Consider the following 19,870-nt stretch of genomic DNA (forward strand, 5'->3'; position numbering starts at 1 on the left):
GATTCTGCCAAAGTTCATTGACCCTAAATGACCTCTGACCTTAATCATGAGACCTGAAACTTGCACAAAATGTTCAGTGATGCTTGATTACTATTATGTCCAAGTTTCATTAATCAGATCCATAAACTTTCAAAGTTATGATGGGAATTCAACAGATATCCCCAATTCGGCCAAAGTTCATTGACCCTAAATGACCTTTGACCTTGGTCATGTGACGTGAAACTCATGCAGGATGTTCAGTGATACTTGATTAACCTTATGTCCAAGTTTCATGAACTAGGTCCATATATTTTCTAAGTTATGATGACATTTCAAAAACTTAACCTCAGGTTAAGATTTCGATGTTGATTCCTCCAACATGGTCAAGTTCATTGACCCTAAATGACCTTTGACCTTGGTCATGTGACATGAAACTCTAATAGGATGTTCAGTAATACTTGATTAACCTTATGGCCAAGTTTTATGAACTAGGTCCATATACAGTCTAAGTTATGATATCATTTCAAAAACTTAACCTCAGGTTAAGATTTGATGTTGACGCCGCCGCGGCCGTCGCGGCCGCCGCCGTCGGAAAAGCGGCGCCTATAGTCTCACTTTGCTTCGCAGGTGAGACAAAAACTTGACAAAGACATTTCATATTTGTGCCAGTTACTTCTCAACACAAAAATTTCAGATTGCACTCTTTTGTTCAGTGGTGACATAGAATGATAGAAAAAATAATATAAATCATTAATTTGACATTCATACATAGTATGTTTTAATGATACAATGTTTGAAAATATAATAAACAATAGAATACATTTAGCACAAATAATACATTTTTTTCATAGAAAATTCCACCTGAAATATACCTTTATATAAAGGCATCCTAATCATGTGAAAGAAACATGCTCTTTCATACATGTATGATACCAAATTTGTTGTGGTAGTATTTTCTGAAGATAAAGTGAATTTTATGATGTTTGGCAAGCAAACAAATTTCACTGAATTCCATACATGTAGGTGTACAGTGTATGTAAACTTTTGGCCTAAAATGTATATCAGTGGAGTTGCTGGTTTTCAATATTGGTTGGATAGATCACAACTCTTTATATTAAAGATAGGGAAAGTTCTCAAAATACAAACATGTAGAGCAGACTATCCTTCATACCTTTCAGTCACAGAGGGAAGAAACCATCAGCAATAAAATAATTTATAAATAAAACATTTATAAATTTTGTCAATCACTCTCCCATTTCATATACATCGGTATTTTCATATATTGATCTGATTTTATGACTAAAAAGAACAATACGTTACCTGATTGATGCCGATGTGTTTTGAGACATTTTCTGAAATATAGATCATATCGCCTTCTTGTGATAAGACTAATAAAAATCCATCTAGAGCCTTCTGGTAGTGAGAATCAACAATCTGTTCTATCGCCATGGATTTACTTTCTTCTCTCTCCTCCACCTTGATTTCTAAAGCAAATACAATACATACATGTACATGTATATAAATGTTAACATGTACAATTAATATTCAGCAATAACAACAAAAAATACATTTTTAAAAATGAATATTGGGACTAATCTGAAAAAATTCCAATCTACACGTACAGTAGGCTACTGTGCATTCAAATGTCCATGTGACAGGGTAGGAAATAATTTTTATTTTCAAAGGCTATTTTTGCCAAATTTGGGCAACTGCTGAATTTTGGGGGATTTCTCTTTCATTTCAAGGACTACTATAAAACGTATCTGATCCTGCTGTATGTACATGAGGAATATTGAAAAAAATCCACTCTACAGAAGTACATTACTGTGCATTATATGTCCATATGACAGGGTAGGAAATCATTTTTACTTTCAAAGGCTACTTTTGCCACATTTGGGCAATTGTTGAATTTGGGGGGCTCTTTCTTTACTTTCAAGGACTTAAGGTATCTGAATGTAAATATATCTGATCCTGCTGTGTGTTCATGAGGAATATAAAGTTTCCACATACATGTATTATTGAATATTGTTTGTGGCAAATCTTGGGGCAACTTTAGAAAACATCAACAGCATTCTATTTTACAAAGATTAGGGACAATTTTGACTGTCATGAGGGCAAAGTCATCCATTGCTCTCATGTACTTCTTACGCTGCCTTGTAAACAATCCCACACAAGATAATGATTGAGTGCTGGCTCTTCTTAGTGCCAGTTATCATGTCTACCATTCTATGTGTACCCTGTAAAGTCTATTATGTCAGCTATTTTAAAAAGGATCTACCAATACATTAATGTCATCTCTCCAGCTCGCAAGAGCATACCATGCATTGCAATTGATAACATGAGCTTGGTTGGTGGGATCGCTCAACTATAAATGTACAGTGCAACCAAGGAGATATCACCTCTATCTCCTTGGTGCAACATACAATACAGTCTGGAATAGAGATGGAACAGTGTACATGGTTCAACAGGACAATGCTGTTGATTGTACATGTTAACAATTATTGGACCTCTTTTCAAATCTGAAATTAGTTTCCTCTTGCTCATGATTTCACTGAAACTTACTCATAATGTCAATGAAATTCACTGAAACTTAATCATAATGTCAATGAAATTCACCTACTATATGGACATACATGTAGGCCCATAATCTATGGTAGGCCTATGTACATTTTGTTTAATATGTAGGCATGGCTCAGAAATGCTGGTATTGGTGTTTGGCATATTTTTTACACCAACCACAGCATCAAAGTAAGAAAGAGGATGGTGGTCATGTGGGTTGATGTCAGTAGATACATGTACAGTGTATTAAAGTGACCAGGGCTTGTACACCCTGTATGGATCAACACTAAAACCAAACTTGCAATTGGAAATGCTTAGTATTAACATTACAATTTACATAATATTTTCTGGTTATTCCCTTACCTTTGGGAAGCACTTTTCCAATCTTGAGATAGCTGAGTATAAGCCTCATGATACCCGCTTTATCTAGCTGAGCACAGGCATTGTGTGGAAGAGGTAGAGTGTGGGCCAACTCGTAAAATATTTCAGTCTCTTTCCCTCTTCGTGACCGAGCTGCATTTCTTGATTTCTCTTTCCTTTTCTCAGAGTTTCTACAAAAAGATCAGCAAAATTTTTCATTAAAACAATACATGTTAGTAGTTAAAATGCAAAACTTTATAGAACATCAACAATTCAATATACAAATACCGCATTCATGGTGGCTTTCAAATTTATCTTGGTGCTGTCACAGGATGGCAAAACAGCTATAAACCTGCTTCACGGTATTAAGTGAATCCTGGCACGGTCTCGGAATAAATTTCATGTACATGTGTCCATGTAACCGGAAATACTTTTTACTCATCTCTTTATTGCTGGATCTACAATGTACATGTATGATATATGACTAAAACTCCTTTAAAATTTGTTTTTTTTCTTTGCTTCTATTCAGAATTGCATTATTTTATAGTGCAAAATATTCAAACTTTATCATTGATACTGTAATCATATTGATTTAAATCCACTGGTACAACTATCTTTATTTCTATTTCACTTGTAAACATGTAATACACTCATTGCAGAAAAAGCTAAATGGTAAATTACACAATCATGTGTAGGTGGTCTATCACGGTGTTGTAGTGTGCCTCCACACTGAAGGCACACAAATTGATGAATAAATGAATGAATAAATAAACAAATATATAAATAAACAAATAAAGGAATGAATGAATAAATAAATAAAACTTTTGTAACAGGAGTAATGGGATTTGTAGAGTTGATTATTCATTTCTGCTCAATCTATAAAAAAAACAGAGTTGAGTGTACTCTGCAAAATAAGGAAATAATTTATGTAATATTCACCCGGACACTGGTACACGTTTTATAAAGGAAATTTGATTATGATGTTGGAAATATAGCATATTTTAGACTCCCCCATTCTCCAAAACCATGTGTGTGCATGTACTGTACATTTAGGATCTGCAATCTGTATACAGTCAAGTATTATATTTTCAATAGAATGATACAAACAAATCTGAAAATAATACCCAGTGTACATGTAAATTTTTTCCACATCAACATGTCAAGAGGATAGGACTATGCATTCATGGGAAGTACATTTACATATGTACATGTTCTCCGGTGCATGATAATAAAATGTGCATGACATTTGATTCAGATACAAACCATTCATAATAAACAAGGATACTGATTGATAAGAGATAATTACAGCCAGGGACATGTTTTTATCATAATTTGTTCCTATTTCCTTTTTGTGTATAATGTATTACAAAGGGATGGCGTGCTGCACTCGACCCAGGTGAGGTAAATGGGTACCGGCAGGATCGAATTGAAGTAATTCCTCAAAAAGCTGTGTGCACCTGAATATGTAGCCTAGGTTAGCCAGGTATAAATGTAGCAGGGCCTGCTGGGAGAACAGTTTTCGGAACTGAAGTGGCTATACCCTGGGTAAATATACCCTTATTATTATTATTATTATGGTTCCTTCCTTCCATTTCCAATTTCTTTTTTTTCCTTTTGTCTCTTTCCCATAAAGTGATATCTTCATACATAGATTTTATACCTCGTCAATTAAAATAATGAAGTCAGTGTTTTTTTTAATCCCATGTATTTCAGAACCTATTGAGCGTTGGAGACTTAAACTACATGTACATGTACATGTAGGCCTACATTTCTGTAAAATAAGTTCCCTCCCTAATTCATCAAATTAAAGTGCAACTTGCTCAATTCAAAGATGTACAAGTCTCCCAATTACAATGTACACATCTTCCCCCCCCCTCATATTTTCTTCCTTTTTAATTCTTATAAACTTGTGTTCAAAATACAGAAGTCATAGAGAATACAGAAAAAGGCGTTCGACGTTATACCACATCGATATACAGAAAATGTTATTGTATGGTATTGGGGGAGTTGAACTAAAATTGAGTCTTACAATGTATCTATCCAATAGGCAACAATGTGTATTCTTGCAAGGTGCTACAGGGATTCGATTTTTAGGCGCGCGAGAGCGATCGCGTGCTACATGCGCGCCTTAATCCATTTTAGGTAGCGCGATTAATAGCACGCCTCGAGATCGTTGACCTGCGCGGAAATGCCTAAAGTCGCCCTCGAAATCACCCAAAATCATGCTTATTGCCGAGTGATAACAACTCAATATGCTCGAGCTCCGCTTACCATTTAAAAATCATCCAAAATCCAACACTCAAAATCATGAATAATCCTTAAAGATAGCGAGTAGCGCAGTTTCAAATTCCAACGTTGCGTTATTTTTTCTGTACCACGTATTTCCATACACATGGTATCAAGTACGGAAAAAAAAATCAATGCAACGGTCCGGAAACAGTTGCATGTATAGGGGTCCATTATTACTACCACCATGTGCAATTTCGAATGCACATGTTTCCCCTACAGATATCACAATTCTGTGATTAAATAATTCGAATTACACAGGAAATAAATCCCTGAGTCTTGTAACCTAGCATTGGTGAGTTGTCATTCGGCTTTGCTTTTCAAAACGGCTCATTAACTTTGAAAATAAGTTAACTTATTTATTAATTATAGCTAAAAAATCATTTATTTTCTATTTCTAGGGGATGAGGTATTATATCAGACAATAAATCATCAAACAAAGCTCCATCTATTTTAAAAGGCTGGCGGCAGGCTCACGCATTGGCGCTTTTACTAGCTACATGTAGCCAGTTAGAGCTCTGTCTCTGCCAGAGCTCTGAGGGACAATTCACTCAGTAAAGGCCTCAATGATGGTGATTTTCTGTTTCAGACAGAGTTTACATTTCATGAATATTATTCAAAACTGCCTATAAAGTTTGATGATTTCTTCATTGTTATGTATATTTAAGTTCTTAATGAATACATTCTCACCGAATTTAGACTCCCCAATATAGAAATGAAATTTTCATGGAGATCTGCGTTTTCAAAGAACTTCAGGAAAAGTTAGGGAATGTGGGCCTTTATTACATGTACATGGCTGAGTACAGGGTATTGTACTGGAATAGATGGAGTAGAAATTAGATATTGAATTCATTTATATCCAAGTCCAACTCACAGTCACACACACACGCACTCACCCACACACACCCACATCCAAGATTCTAAGCATGAAAAATAACTTTAAAAATCATGCAATATTCAACAAAAAGTAATAATTCATTAATAAGTGAACAGGTATTCCTCAAAATACAAAAAAGTAGCATTTAAAAAGAGCCCCCGAAATGCAAAAAGTAGCCCCCAAAATTTGACAAAAAAATTTAAAATGGAGCCCCTGAAAAAAAAATTGTCAGTGACTTAACTTTAAGCCAAAGTCAAAACCTAACTCAAACAGGTTTTGATAACACACAATCTAATTACAAAACATTGTAAAACGATTACAAATACTTCCTTTGGTTGTTGATTGTAACTTTATAGTACATACATTTCCTCCATCTGTTTTGTTAATTGGACAAAAAGCTCCCCTTGTATGTTGAAGAAGAGCTTTTTGCAGTGCTCCTCTACCGCTCTCCTTAAAAGATCTAGGAGAGCTATTTATTGCTCCCCTCATAATCATAAAACCGAGTCCCTGGTACTAAGAGTAATTTTCTAACTGTGAAATCGGGAATTCCGCAAGGATCAATACTGGGGCCATTAATTTTTTGTCTCTTTGTAAATGATATTTGTAACTTGCAACTCCATTCTAAGACAAAGATTTCCTTATATGCAGATGACACAGCAGTGTTTCATCATGGAAGGGATTATAAAGTTTGTGAATGCAATTTCAAAAACACTTTTCCAGTATAGTGAAATGGCTACAATATAATGGAATGTTTTTAAATGCAAATAAGACCAAAACTATACTCTGCTTTGGTTCTAAAAGAAAAGCTCAAAATAATAATCTTTGTATTCACTACAATGATAATATAATGGAATCAGTTGAAAGTATGAAATATCTAGGTGTAACACTAGACAGATGTCTAACATGATCGCTTCATGTAAGGGAAGTTGTTAAGAAAGTATCGAGTACGATTGCCTGCATTCGACGGATACGTCATTATATTTCCCATAGGAATTTGATCACATTGTACTATTCTCTTTTACTATCGCATCTAAACTATTGTAATTCAGTATGGGAAAATACCTCAAAACAAAATCTAACAAAGCTGCAAAAATTACAAAATAGATATGCACGGTTAGTTCTCTGTGCAGAATATTTTACGCCCCAAAATATATTATTGATTAAATTGAAATGGCAGTCAGTAGAGGAAAGAATTAAATATCAGAAATGCATCTTGATTTTTCAAATCATTAACAACCTATCACCACCATATCTCAAATCATGTGTTAGTAAAAGACCGGTATTATATTCTACTCACTATGCTCTAAGCAGTCCATTATTTATTCCAAAATGTAAATCAGACTTTGAAATGAAAACCTTAGCGGTTTCAGGGGCTATTAAAAAGTGATATAATAAATTACCCTGTAATATTCAAAACTGTAAGTCTTTGCAAAGTTTCAAAAAGTATGTGCAAACTTTTCAGTTTCAGTTTTTTTTTTCACGTTAAAATGACCTTTATTAATCATATTTCATTTTTTTTTCTCTTGTAATCAGCAATTGTGTATTTTGATATTACATATGCTTAATCTTAATATGGATGTCAGTTTGAGCGGAAATATTGTGTATGCCATGTGCATTTTTACCTTTGTATGTATGTTTCGTTATGTTTTTTATGTAAATATTTTAATGTGAATGCAGGGCTCTCTGGGAGAGCAGGTCCAGAAATGGACTTGAAATGAGACCACCCTGTTGAAATATAACTGAAATAAATAAATAAATAAGTCCATTGGCATTATCAGTCAAGTATGGCAACCATGCAGCATGCCAAGAAATCGTCATGCACATGCACTAGGCACCACTACATGTACATGTAAACAAAATCTGTGTATTGTCTGTACATACAGCAGATATTGAGCCCTTTAACCCAGACTGTCATGTGCCGCAGGCCTATACAAGTTGTTTTCTACATGTAGGTACGTACATGTATACTAGTAGTATCTAATTTACGCAGTGATCACTGTCCTGGAATACTACATGTACATCAAGGGGTGTGTTGAAATTGGGTCACTGGTTCTGGATGCAACAGGAATGATGATGTGCACACATTCGCAGATGCAGATATGTAATGTACACAGTGTAGGCCTATACGTTTGTACTTTATTATCCTCCATGATTGTATCTCAACTTCTCCAGTCTAAAATTGTAAACACTGAATACACATGGGTAAACTATGTACATTTGTAAGCGTACAGAAACTGGGCCACTGGTTTGTCTCCACCATAGGTCTGTGTAATTATTTCCTTTATACAGGCACTATTGCAAACTGCCAAAAGTACTGTACATTGTGCAGGGCTGTTATTCAATTGGATACTTACAGCCAGAAATGTAGTACCATATTTACTCAGTACATTATTTTACTCAAAAACTACTTAACCATCTTCAATATTCAATTGCATTTTTTGACAAAGTATTTTCTTAAAGCAATTACATTGTATTATAAAGTCAGCCACCTAAAAATGTATCAGGCGTACATATAAGTCTGGCTTGCATTTTTAAAGATTATAAAACGTGCGCATTCTTTGGCTCAAACTGGCAAACTATTAAGCCATGTACTATACTGTACATGTACATTTAAACATGTACATTAAATGTATGTCCCGGATGTAAACCAACTGCCTAAAATCAATTTTATACTACTGTACATTGCTACATGTATAAAAAAGCAATATAAATTAAAAAAGATTAAAAGAAAAAAGTTTCAAAGAGCTATTTAAAAAGAAAAAAAAAATTTCAGATAAATTATTACCCGGTACTTAAATATTATCAAGGAAGGAAAGAAAATATAGAATTAAAAAGTAGTCTAGATATAAAAAAATACAGTAATCAACCAAAGTCATGAAATGACATATTTTTTTCACTCTTTATTTTACATGTAATAGGCCTACAATCAAAATACTCTTGCACAAATTGCTTTGGTACTACTGTAACCTTTTTTGCAAGTTGGCATACATATACAGTTAGCCTGGTACTTATTAGTATTGTCCAAGGTTGGAGTGTGAGTTCTAGATAACTAAGTATGATGTATTATATCCCTTACTGAAAAAAATGTTGCTATTTGATTGGTCGAGAGCGCTTCATGTGACTAATCATAATTTCATCAGAAAAATGAAATTCATCGAAAATTAAAATAGTTTGTGACGTCAGAGTAGAATAGTTTTTAAAAAATATTTTGCATCCAAGCAATCACTCGAGCACGGAGCAAGACGGGCTGCCTCTATCGGGCAAGTCTAGTGATGCGACGGCGCAGACGCTTCATTCGGTTGAAGGATTCCGCTGAGCCCAGCGCTGTGCAATCAGCAGTTCAGCACAAGTAAAACTGCAATGCTATAAAAACTGAACCACAAAGTCAAACTACAGTGTATCTGATAACTAAATGTCAATTGTGAAATCGTATCTTGCTTGTTTATAATGATCTGTATGCTGAACATAGAATTAATGATGACCATCATCAAAAGAATCAGGCTGCTTGATTTTAGTTCAGCATAGTAAACTCACAACCTTAACCGCTAAAAGGAATCAGAAGAGCACACAGGCACCGCACAACACCAAACCATCGTGCACAGACGGTGCACTCCGAGTGATGCTTGGCAGCTGGTGCAGCAACCATGCGCAGTCTCTTATTCAGGAACCAGATAGCTCAGATGATGAGACAATTTTGCATGGTCAACTATAAAGCTGATTTAGATTTTATCCATATCATGTGAAGATGGGTCAATTAGGAATAGGTTACCAATATTTTTCGTTCAAACTTTAATATGGAAGGGAAATCAAACAAATATCCGGACGTTTTTTCGAAAGTATAGTGGAAGTATTCATCCTCAGTTGGTCAGGCAATTATTGTGTCCCTCGGGGCTTCTCCCCTCAGGAAAAATAGTTTAACAATCTCAGATTAAAGGGGAATGAAACCTTTGGAACAAATAGACTTGTGTAGAAACAGAAAAATCAAAGAAAAAGGATAAAGAAAGTTTGAGAAAAATCGGACAAATAATGAGAAAGTTATGAGCATTTGAATATTGCAATCACTAATGCTATGGAGATCCTCCCATTGGCAATGCGACAAGGATGTGTGATGTCACTGATGAACAACTTTCCCTTTGGTGGACTATAAAATACCCTCAAAATGTCTCTTTTTGCTTTTTCTTATGATGATACAAACTCTTTATCCATGATGTATTCTTAAAAAATATGTATTACATGCCCTCATGTAGAAAGATGATCTACATGTATGGATAGATGTGATAAAAGAGGCAATTCAAGTGAAATATATACATGTACTAAAGTAATGGGGAGAGTTGTTCACGAGTGATATCACACATCTTTGTCACATTGCCAATTTGCTATCCCCATAGCATTAGTGATCGCAATATTCAAATGCTTATAACTTTCTCATCACTCGTCCGATTTTTCTCAAACTTTCGTTGCTCTGTTTCTTTGATTTTTCTGTTTTCACACAAGAGCTCTTGTTCCAATGGTTTCCTTCTCCTTTAAATATCTCAAACTTGGTATATTTGTAAACTGTAGTTGTGATTGAGTTCAGAACATCCATGAATATAATGTTTAGGGTTATAGCTGGTTTGAGGTTATGTTTTGTATAGCTTTACTATGGTATTTTTCCCTCAGGAACAATATAATCTGGACCAGCGGAAGCTATGGATCCATTCAATCTTATCCCATCTACATGTACTAGAAGGATGACCACTTAATATGCAAGTACATGTTGTAATTGTATTTGATGACCTCAAAAGTAGGTCAGAGAAGTGGAGAAGGTGTGTACATGTACTTGTTATTAAAGTACCCTGTAAACAACATTCTACACCAAAATTTTATTTTTTACTGGTCCAAGGACTCAGTTTTATTATGAGGGGAGCAATAAAGAGCTCTCCTAAAACCTTTAAAGGGGAATGAAACCTTTGGAACAAATAGGCTTGTGTAGAAACAGAAAAATTAAAGGATAAGAATAAAGAAAGTTTGAGAAAAATCGGACAAATAGTGAGAAAGTTATGAGCATTTGAAAATTGCAATCACTAATGCTATGGAGATCCTCCCATTGGCAATGCGACAAGGAAGTGTGATGTCACTGATGAACAACTTTCCCTTTGGTGAACTATAAAATACCCTCAAAATGTCTCTTTTTGCTTTTTCTTATGATGATACAAACTCCTTGATGTATTCTTAAAAAATATGTACATGTAGTACATGCCCTCATGTAGAAAGAACACATGATTTATGGATAGATGTGATAAAAGAGGCAATTCAAGTGAAATATATACTAAAGTAATGGGGAGAGTTGTTCACAAGTGACATCACACATCTTTGTCACATTGCCAATTTGCAATAGTGAATTAGTGATAGCAATATTCAAATACTCATAACTTTCTCATTACCCGGTATTTGTCTGATTTTTCTCAAACTTTTGTTGATCTGTTTCTTTGATTTTTCTGTTTTCACACAAGCTATCTTGTTCCAATGGTTTCATTCTCCTTTAAAGGGGAAGTTCACCCTGACAAAAAGTTTATTGTAAAAATAGCAGAAAAAATAATAAAAAATATTGCTGAAGGTTTGAGAAAAAATCATCAAATAATTAAAAAGTTATTAGAATTTCAATTATTTGATTTGTGACGTCATATGCGAGCAGCATTCCTACATAGCGAATGGTAAAAAATCAATGAAATTTCATTTTCTCAGAAAATTGAAAATGGTTTTCACTGTACCTTTTGTATATCAATAGACAAATCATTTCACACCCGATCATGAAAAGAAAAAAAATTAAGACATCAGGAACCATACAAAATTTGAAATTCATGCATTTTATATTACGTAACACATGGGGCAGCTGCTCGTTTATGACGTCACAAATCCAAAACTTTCTTACACTTTAACGGATTTTCCTCAAACCTTCACCGATATTTTTTACTATTTTTTCTGCTATTTTTACAACAAAGTTTTCTTCAGGGTGAACTTCCCCTTTAAGAGGAGAGGTACATGTAGGGGGGCACTGCAAAAAGCTCTTCTTTGACACACATAGGGAGCTTTTTTGTCTGATTACAAAATGGATGGAAGAATGTATACTACATGTTCATGTAAGTTACAATCCACAACCCAAGGAGACAAAAAGATCAGATGCCCTGTAAATGCAATATTTATCTCATTTTAAATGTGTGCTATTGCTTAAAATGTAATTTTATAATTGTGTTATTTATAAAACCTGAACTGAGAATTAGGTTTTCAAGGTGGGCTATACCAGGGGACCTTTCATAAAGCTGTTCGCATTCGCAAGTTAAGAGTGACTTTAAAGGGGAATCCAACCCAAATAAAAACTTGTTTTTATAAGGAAAAGAAAAATCAGACAAGTTGATAGGTGAAAGTTTGAACAATATTGGACATACACCAAGAAAGTTATGAATTTTTTAAAGTCGTAATATTGGTAATTACTATACCCATGGAGACTTCAAATTGGCCACAAATGGGATGTCATAGTGATATAAGGCAAGGACTACTCTTCCATACACTCTCATTATAATGGCTAAAATGTCATTTTCCCTGAAAGTTTTATTTCAAATTATATTTTTCTTTCACGAGGACATAAAAACAATATATGGTAGTGGATCGTATCATAGAACACTTTTCATGAGTTTGATAATTAATATCAAACACATTATTCCAATAAAATTCACAAAATTTTCACCATAAATACACAAGTACCTACAAAATATAAATATGCAGAAATTTTGCCAAAATTGTTTTTAATTTTTACGACATCAGCTTCCAATCGGACCTCTCATCGCAAGTGAAATCGTTGGTCACTTGAAAAAGGTATCGTATTACCGAACGTGTGTTTTCTATGGGAAAAGTTGGGAAAACAACAAAGTCACTGATGAGCTATTTTGACCATATTTTATGGTTTTGAGGATATAAAGACTTCGAAATTGTGTTTTTGATCATTTTTCTATTCAAGTTCCCTTTGGAAGGATGTTGCAAAGGTTTGAGCGCATTTGATTATTTTCTGACGCATAGTATGATGCGCGCGTTTGGTAATACAAGGCCGGTCGGTAATACAATCACTCACTATACTACCTGGGTTATATCTAAATTACTGCCCCAGGGGAATGGGACTTGAGAGAAAACCACAAATCTCTGAAAATAAAGTACATGGCCTATGGGAAAGTTGTCCTTGTCCCTTGTGATAATCTACTTACTCAGATGCCAATTTAAAATCTACATAGTATTAGTGATCTCAATTTTAAAGCAGCTATAACTTTCTTATTGCTTTGATTTCTTTCAAACTTTCTTAATTCTGTTTTATTCATTTTTCTCCTTCCCAACACAACATTTTATGGCCAAGGCTGGATTCCCCTATATGAACGACTGGTGAACCTTTCTTACGCACATAACCATCACCAATGAACATACTGTACCATTTACCACAAGAAAGGATCACCAGTCGCTCTTAACTTACGAACAGCTTTGTGAAACACACATTAGTTTGATAATTGACTGACACTCTTTCTACATTCAGGTTTATATTATAAGTGATGTCAGAAAAGAGAATATCCATGGAAGTAAAATGTTGCACAAACAATACAAAGGTGTATCATGTTGTTTGATTAGTAGTTTTTCTGCATTTACCACACGTCGTAACGATGGCGAAGATCAATGAGAAACAGATGGTGGCATATTTGTACATCGGGCAAGTCTCCCCGTCTTTTCATATTTTTCTCATTTTTTTAATGAATTTTTCTTTAAAAATAAAATCGATAGCGTAGAAAAGTCGGAAATGAAGTTGTATCACATATTCAACATTTACGGCTACATTTTTTAGAAGTAGAAATCTCGGGGCTAAAGTTGTAGGCTTTTTGGCAGGACACACAGATGAATGGGATGGAATCCCTGGCTCCATGGAGAGTAAGCATACATTAGTAAATCCTGATTTTTACTCTCTAGGAGCCTCCTGGCTATGTTCTATACAACCCAGCACATTCTCATATCACACAATTCACAGCATAAGTACTGGGGGAAAGGACAAAAAAAAATTGAAGGCCAGACAGTGAGCATTGCATTTGCAGTCATTTCTAAATTTGAGGCCAATTAACAACTGAACTAGACCAAAAGCTTCAGTCTCTGTATTTTAGTTGTTCCGTTGAACTGCGTTGGCTCACTGATGAATAAAATGTCAGAAATTGTTAAATAAATCCCCAGAATTGTTGTTCGTTTAGGGCCTGTTTCACGCCCTAGTACTAGTAGTCTCCTCAGTAGACACTTGGTGTTAGGAACTCAAAGGTAGAAAAAACCCAGAAACGACGGGTATTCCTGTCTAATTAACAACATGATCATGATCAATAAAGTTGAAACTTATGAAAGGCAATAAAATTAGATAGCCTAGATCTAAATATGTAGGCCAAAGTTCTCAAACATGTCATTGTCATTACCTAATAATGGTTCTAAGATAATCCATTATATAGATCTAGTCTAGACTCTACTAACTTATTACAGTCGAAATCGAAGTAAAATAAATCAGATGGAGTCTAACTGAAGTTTATTAAGTTTAACTTTGTCTTTAGTCATGTTAGTGTTACGGTATTATCGTGATCCAAGTCCCCGGTGACTCGGATCCACGGACAATTTTTCACAACGTAAAACATGTCCTACCTGTTCTACCAACCTCCATCGTAGTTGTGTGTGACTTGTCTCTTTTCAGTCTCCACCAAAGATTGTAGAGCGCCGCGTACGCGAGCTCTACAATCTTTGGTCTATCTTCACTTTATTGGCGTTATGAATCAGATCGAATTGCATCTATATACTTCTTTTCAATCTCTATTGCTTTAGTTAGTAAATTAGTACTTTTCATATAAATAAATCATGATTATATTCATCTTTTTGTGTTTCCCACACTATGAAATTTGCTTTATTTCGTTTACATTTTTACTAAATAAATCGGCCCCTATATCCCTCGAACAGTCTCAATTGCTTTATTTCGTTGATTCCTAATTTACTAAATAAATCATGATTGAATCATCTTTTCAATCTCCATTGCTTTATTTCGTAAATTAGTACTTTTCATATACATAAATCAGGATTATATTCATCTTCTTATGTTTCCCACACTATGAAATTTGCTTTATTTCGTTTACATTTTTACTAAATAAATCGGTCCCGAGTATATATCCCTCTTCTGCAGACATTGCTTTATTTCGTTTATCCCTAATTTACTAAATAAATCAAAATTGCATCTACTTCTTTTCAGTATATATAGGCTTTATTTCGTCGTACTTTTTAATTATGCTATGAATAAATCTCATGATATGTTTGTCAAGATTATGCTTTATTTCGTGTATCACGTTTTTACTAAATAAATCAAAATGCATATCTCTCTCTTAACTGTCTCCATTGCTTTATTTCGTAAGGTACGTAAAAAAAATGTCGGTCTATTACTCCTCGTGATTCAGGCCTTCATCCGAATTAAACCACTGTGTTACTTGTTCCCTATTTTCGATGATAAATTATTAAGATCAATAGAATTGAATTAAAACAGTATATTACTCCTCGTGATCCAAGTCCCCTCTCCTAAAAATACAAAACGGCAATTAACCCGTTGATATTCATCTACCCCTCATTTCCCTCCTCTTCAAAACCACTCTGCCACTTTTAGACAGTTTCCTAGAGATGATTAATAAATATTTTCGATAATAAGAATCATTAAAATCAATGAAAATCACATTAAAGACACTATTTAACTGTCTAAAGAAGTTTGAATTAAAACAGTATACTACTCCTCGTGATCCAAGTCCCCTCTCCTAAAAATACAAAACGGCAATTAACCCGTTGATATTCATCTACCCCTCATTTCCCTCCTCTTCAAAACCACTCTGCCACTTTTAGACAGTTTCCTAGAGATGATTAATAAATATTTTCGATAATAAGAATCATTAAAATCAATGAAAATCACATTAAAGACACTATTTAACTGTCTAAAGAAGTTCGAATTAAAACAGTATATACTACTCCTCGTGATCCAAGTCCCCTCTCCTAAAAATACAAAACGGCAATTAACCCGTTGATATTCATCTACCCCTCATTTCCCTCCTCTTCAAAACCACTCTGCCACTTTTAGACAGTTTCCTAGAGATGATTAATAAATATTTTCGATAATAAGAATCATTAAAATCAATCACATTAAAGACACTATTTAACTGTCTAAAGAAGTTTGAATTAAAACAGTATATACTACTCCTCGTGATCCAAGTCCCCTCTCCTAAAAATACAAAACGGCAATTAACCCGTTGATATTCATCTACCCCTCATTTCCCTCCTCTTCAAAACCACTCTGCCACTTTTAGACAGTTTCCTAGAGATGATTAATAAATATTTTCGATAATAAGAATCATTAAAATCAATCACATTAAAGACACTATTTAACTGTCTAAAGAAGTTTGAATTAAAACAGTATATACTACTCCTCGTGATCCAAGTCCCCTCTCCTAAAAATACAAAACGGCAATTAACCCGTTGATATTCATCTACCCCTCATTTCCCTCCTCTTCAAAACCACTCTGCCACTTTTAGACAGATTCCTAGAGATGATTAATAAATATTTTCGATAATAAGAATCATTAAAATCAATCACATTAAAGACACTATTTAACTGTCTAAAGAAGTTTGAATTAAAACAGTATATACTACTCCTCGTGATCCAAGTCCCCTCTCCTAAAAATACAAAACGGCAATTAACCCGTTGATATTCATCTACCCCTCATTTCCCTCCTCTTCAAAACCACTCTGCCACTTTTAGACAGTTTCCTAGAGATGATTAATAAATATTTTCGATAATAAGAATCATTAAAATCAATGAAAATCACATTAAAGACACTATTTAACTGTCTAAAGAAGTTTGAATTAAAACAGTATATACTACTCCTCGTGATCCAAGTCCCCTCTCCTAAAAATACAAAACGGCAATTAACCCGTTGATATTCATCTACCCCTCATTTCCCTCCTCTTCAAAACCACTCTGCCACTTTTAGACAGTTTAATAGACATGATTAATGAATATTTTCGATAATAAGAATCATTAAAATCAATGAAAATCACATTAAAAACACTATTTAACTGTCTAAATACTCCTCGTGATCCGAGTCCCCTTCCCGTGTTAAGTTCGTCCAATTTCCCATAGGAGGGGACTTGGATAACGAGGAGTACTATTACTCGTGATCCAAGTCCCCTGTCCTAAAAATACAAAACGGCAATTAACCCGTTGATATTCATCTACCCCTCATTTCCCTCCTCTTCAAAACCACTCTGCCACTTTTAGACAGTTTAATAGACATGATTAATGAATATTTTCGATTATAAAAATCATTAAAATCAATGAAAATCACATTAAAAACACTATTTAACTGTCTAAATACTCCTCGTGATCCAAGTCCCCTTCCCGTGTTAAGTTCGTCCAATTTCCCATAGGAGGGGACTTGGATAACGAGGAGTAGTATTACTCGTGATCCAAGTCCCCTATCCTAAAAATACAAAACGGCAATTAACCCGTTGATATTCATCTACCCCTCATTTCCCTCCTCTTCAAAACCACTCTGCCACTTTTAGACAGTTTAATAGACATGGTTAATGAATATTTTCGATAATACGAATCATTAAAATCAATGAAAATCACATTAAAAACACTATTTAACTGTCTAAATACTCCTCGTGATCGGAGTCCCCTTCCCGTGTTGAGTTCGTCCAATTTCCCATAGGAGGGGACTTGGATAACGACTAATACTACTCCTCGTTATCCAAGTCCCCTCCTATGGGAGATTGGACGAACTTGACACGGGAAGGGGACTCGGATCACGAGGAGTATTTAGACAGTTATATAGTGTTTTTGTGTGATAAATTTTGTCTTATTAATTGTTTTGATCATTGCTTCATCAACTAGGAAGAATATACCGCCACAGGAGAGAAAAGAAAAAGACTATTTTTGTCGTTTGAAAAAGTGTCCGAGTCAGTTGTTTTTGTGTCAATGGGAAAACGTGTGGTGGAAGGAAGTCCCCGCTCAGTGAGAAGCTTCGCACAGTTTCGCATCGCGAACAATGAATTTCTTTTGAAAATCTTCCAACCGTGGATTCTATTGAAAGATTGCTGATATTTGAGGTGTGTCTCAAGTTTGTCCCCAGTGACTTGGATGACGATAAGGCCTGTTAGTGTTACTGTATTAAATAGTCCCACACAAGCAGATCATTTGATGCGCACATTTCCCTGCCAAATCAAAATTACCTTCGTTTTTCTCTGTGAACAGTCGCCATAATCAGTTCCTATTTCATCTGAATGTATTCAACAATTCCAATTTAAATATCCAAGTGAATAATTCCACAGTAATAATCCAACAGTCGTTTTGTATTGATGATTGAGTTGCCAGTCAAAACGGTGTACAAGTCAATAGTTAATCGCGTAGCCTAATCTTTCAATAGAGTTACCAATACAATCTCGATACACTGCCGAGGATCTGTATTGTGCAACCATTGAGCATGGGTTTTTTCGCTTCTCTGGGAAGTTTCCGCTAAAATGAAGTCAGCTGGTGGCGCTGCTGGCGAATGGGATCGCAGAGAACCAGAGCGAACGAACGAACGAGAGAGCTCCGCTTCACAGAGCTATGACGTCAACCATTTATACTGGTAGATTCTGGCAAAAACGAAAAATCACAACAGAAAAATAACAAAAGAGCAAGCACCGGAGCTGTGGTGAGCTTCTATCCATAGTTTCACCCAACCCTAGTTTGTTTCTTTTATTTTTCTCCATGTATCGCCCAGATCTATCAACCATAGCTCTTTTATCCTGCTTTCATATAAATGGAAATGCTATGTGCATTATTGGTAACATAGGTGTGTGCTTGTTTTTTTTTTAAAGACCATTCACCTGTCCAGGATAGGCCTATTAATCCCATCCATCATTCCATCCATCCACCTTAGAGTCCAACTATATATCCATCAGGCGTCCGCCTACTACTCACACATCCATCCATCAATCCATCCACCCACCCCATCCACCTATTCATCCATCTAAAACAGTTTTCAAAGTGGGGGGGGGGGGGGCTAACCATGCAAAAAATCAAATCATATGGTCATTTTTATGTTTTTCATGGTTTTGGAAATGGGGGGGGGGCTGAAGCCTCCCCACTCCCCCCCCCCACTTTCCTGCCCCTGCCACCATTTATTTCCACATTCCAATAACAAAAGCATATACGAGTGTAATCATTTTTTCTTAGCGTAACATAGAAATAAGCAAATGACATAATGAATAACATATGCATACATACATTCTAACAATCTTATTGAAATATATTTATACCTGATAAGTTTCTTTTTTATTATTATTAGAACAAATAACAGAAAAAAATATGAATACATATATTGACATAATACATTTTGAAATGTGAAAGACCTCCATCTTAAGCTTAGAGCTTGAAATTGATAAAGCCCTCAAAAGGAAAGGGGTGGGAAAACCAGACAAACACTGCAATAAAAGAGACTTATGCTTTATTGGACAAAATGATAGGAATATTACCCCAAAAAAGTAGATAGGGAAAGAAAAATTCAAATGAGAAAGCTATAATCATGTCAAAATCATGATAAAAGTGAAAGTGCAAGGGGGGGGGTGTAATGTTGGTTGGTATGAAACACACAGAGATTTTAGGTATTATATCTTAACAGTGTATTTCTCTTTATTACAGCCTTGAATGAATAAAGTGTAGCCTGCCTACCTACCTACTAACCTAACCTAACCTAC

The 19,870-nt window shown here is 34.9% G+C and overlaps 1 protein-coding gene across 1 annotated transcript in view; it reads right to left on the reverse strand.

The window, feature by feature from the left end:
- The window catches only part of LOC121418593 (hypoxia-inducible factor 1-alpha-like), a 56,670-nt gene extending 38,018 nt beyond the window's left edge, over positions 1-18,652 (reverse strand). The window contains exons 1-3 of the mRNA XM_041612542.1: positions 18,362-18,652; positions 2,902-3,089; positions 1,300-1,463 (exon numbers count right to left, since the gene is read on the reverse strand). Of these exons, the coding sequence (XP_041468476.1) occupies positions 1,300-1,463; positions 2,902-3,089; positions 18,362-18,390 (381 nt within the window). The 5' untranslated portion in view covers positions 18,391-18,652. The remainder of the gene's footprint in view (positions 1-1,299; positions 1,464-2,901; positions 3,090-18,361) is intronic.
- Positions 18,653-19,870: the final 1,218 nt, after the last annotated feature.

Source organism: Lytechinus variegatus, chromosome 7, assembly GCF_018143015.1.
Source record: "Lytechinus variegatus isolate NC3 chromosome 7, Lvar_3.0, whole genome shotgun sequence".
Lineage (NCBI taxonomy): Eukaryota > Metazoa > Echinodermata > Echinoidea > Temnopleuroida > Toxopneustidae > Lytechinus > Lytechinus variegatus.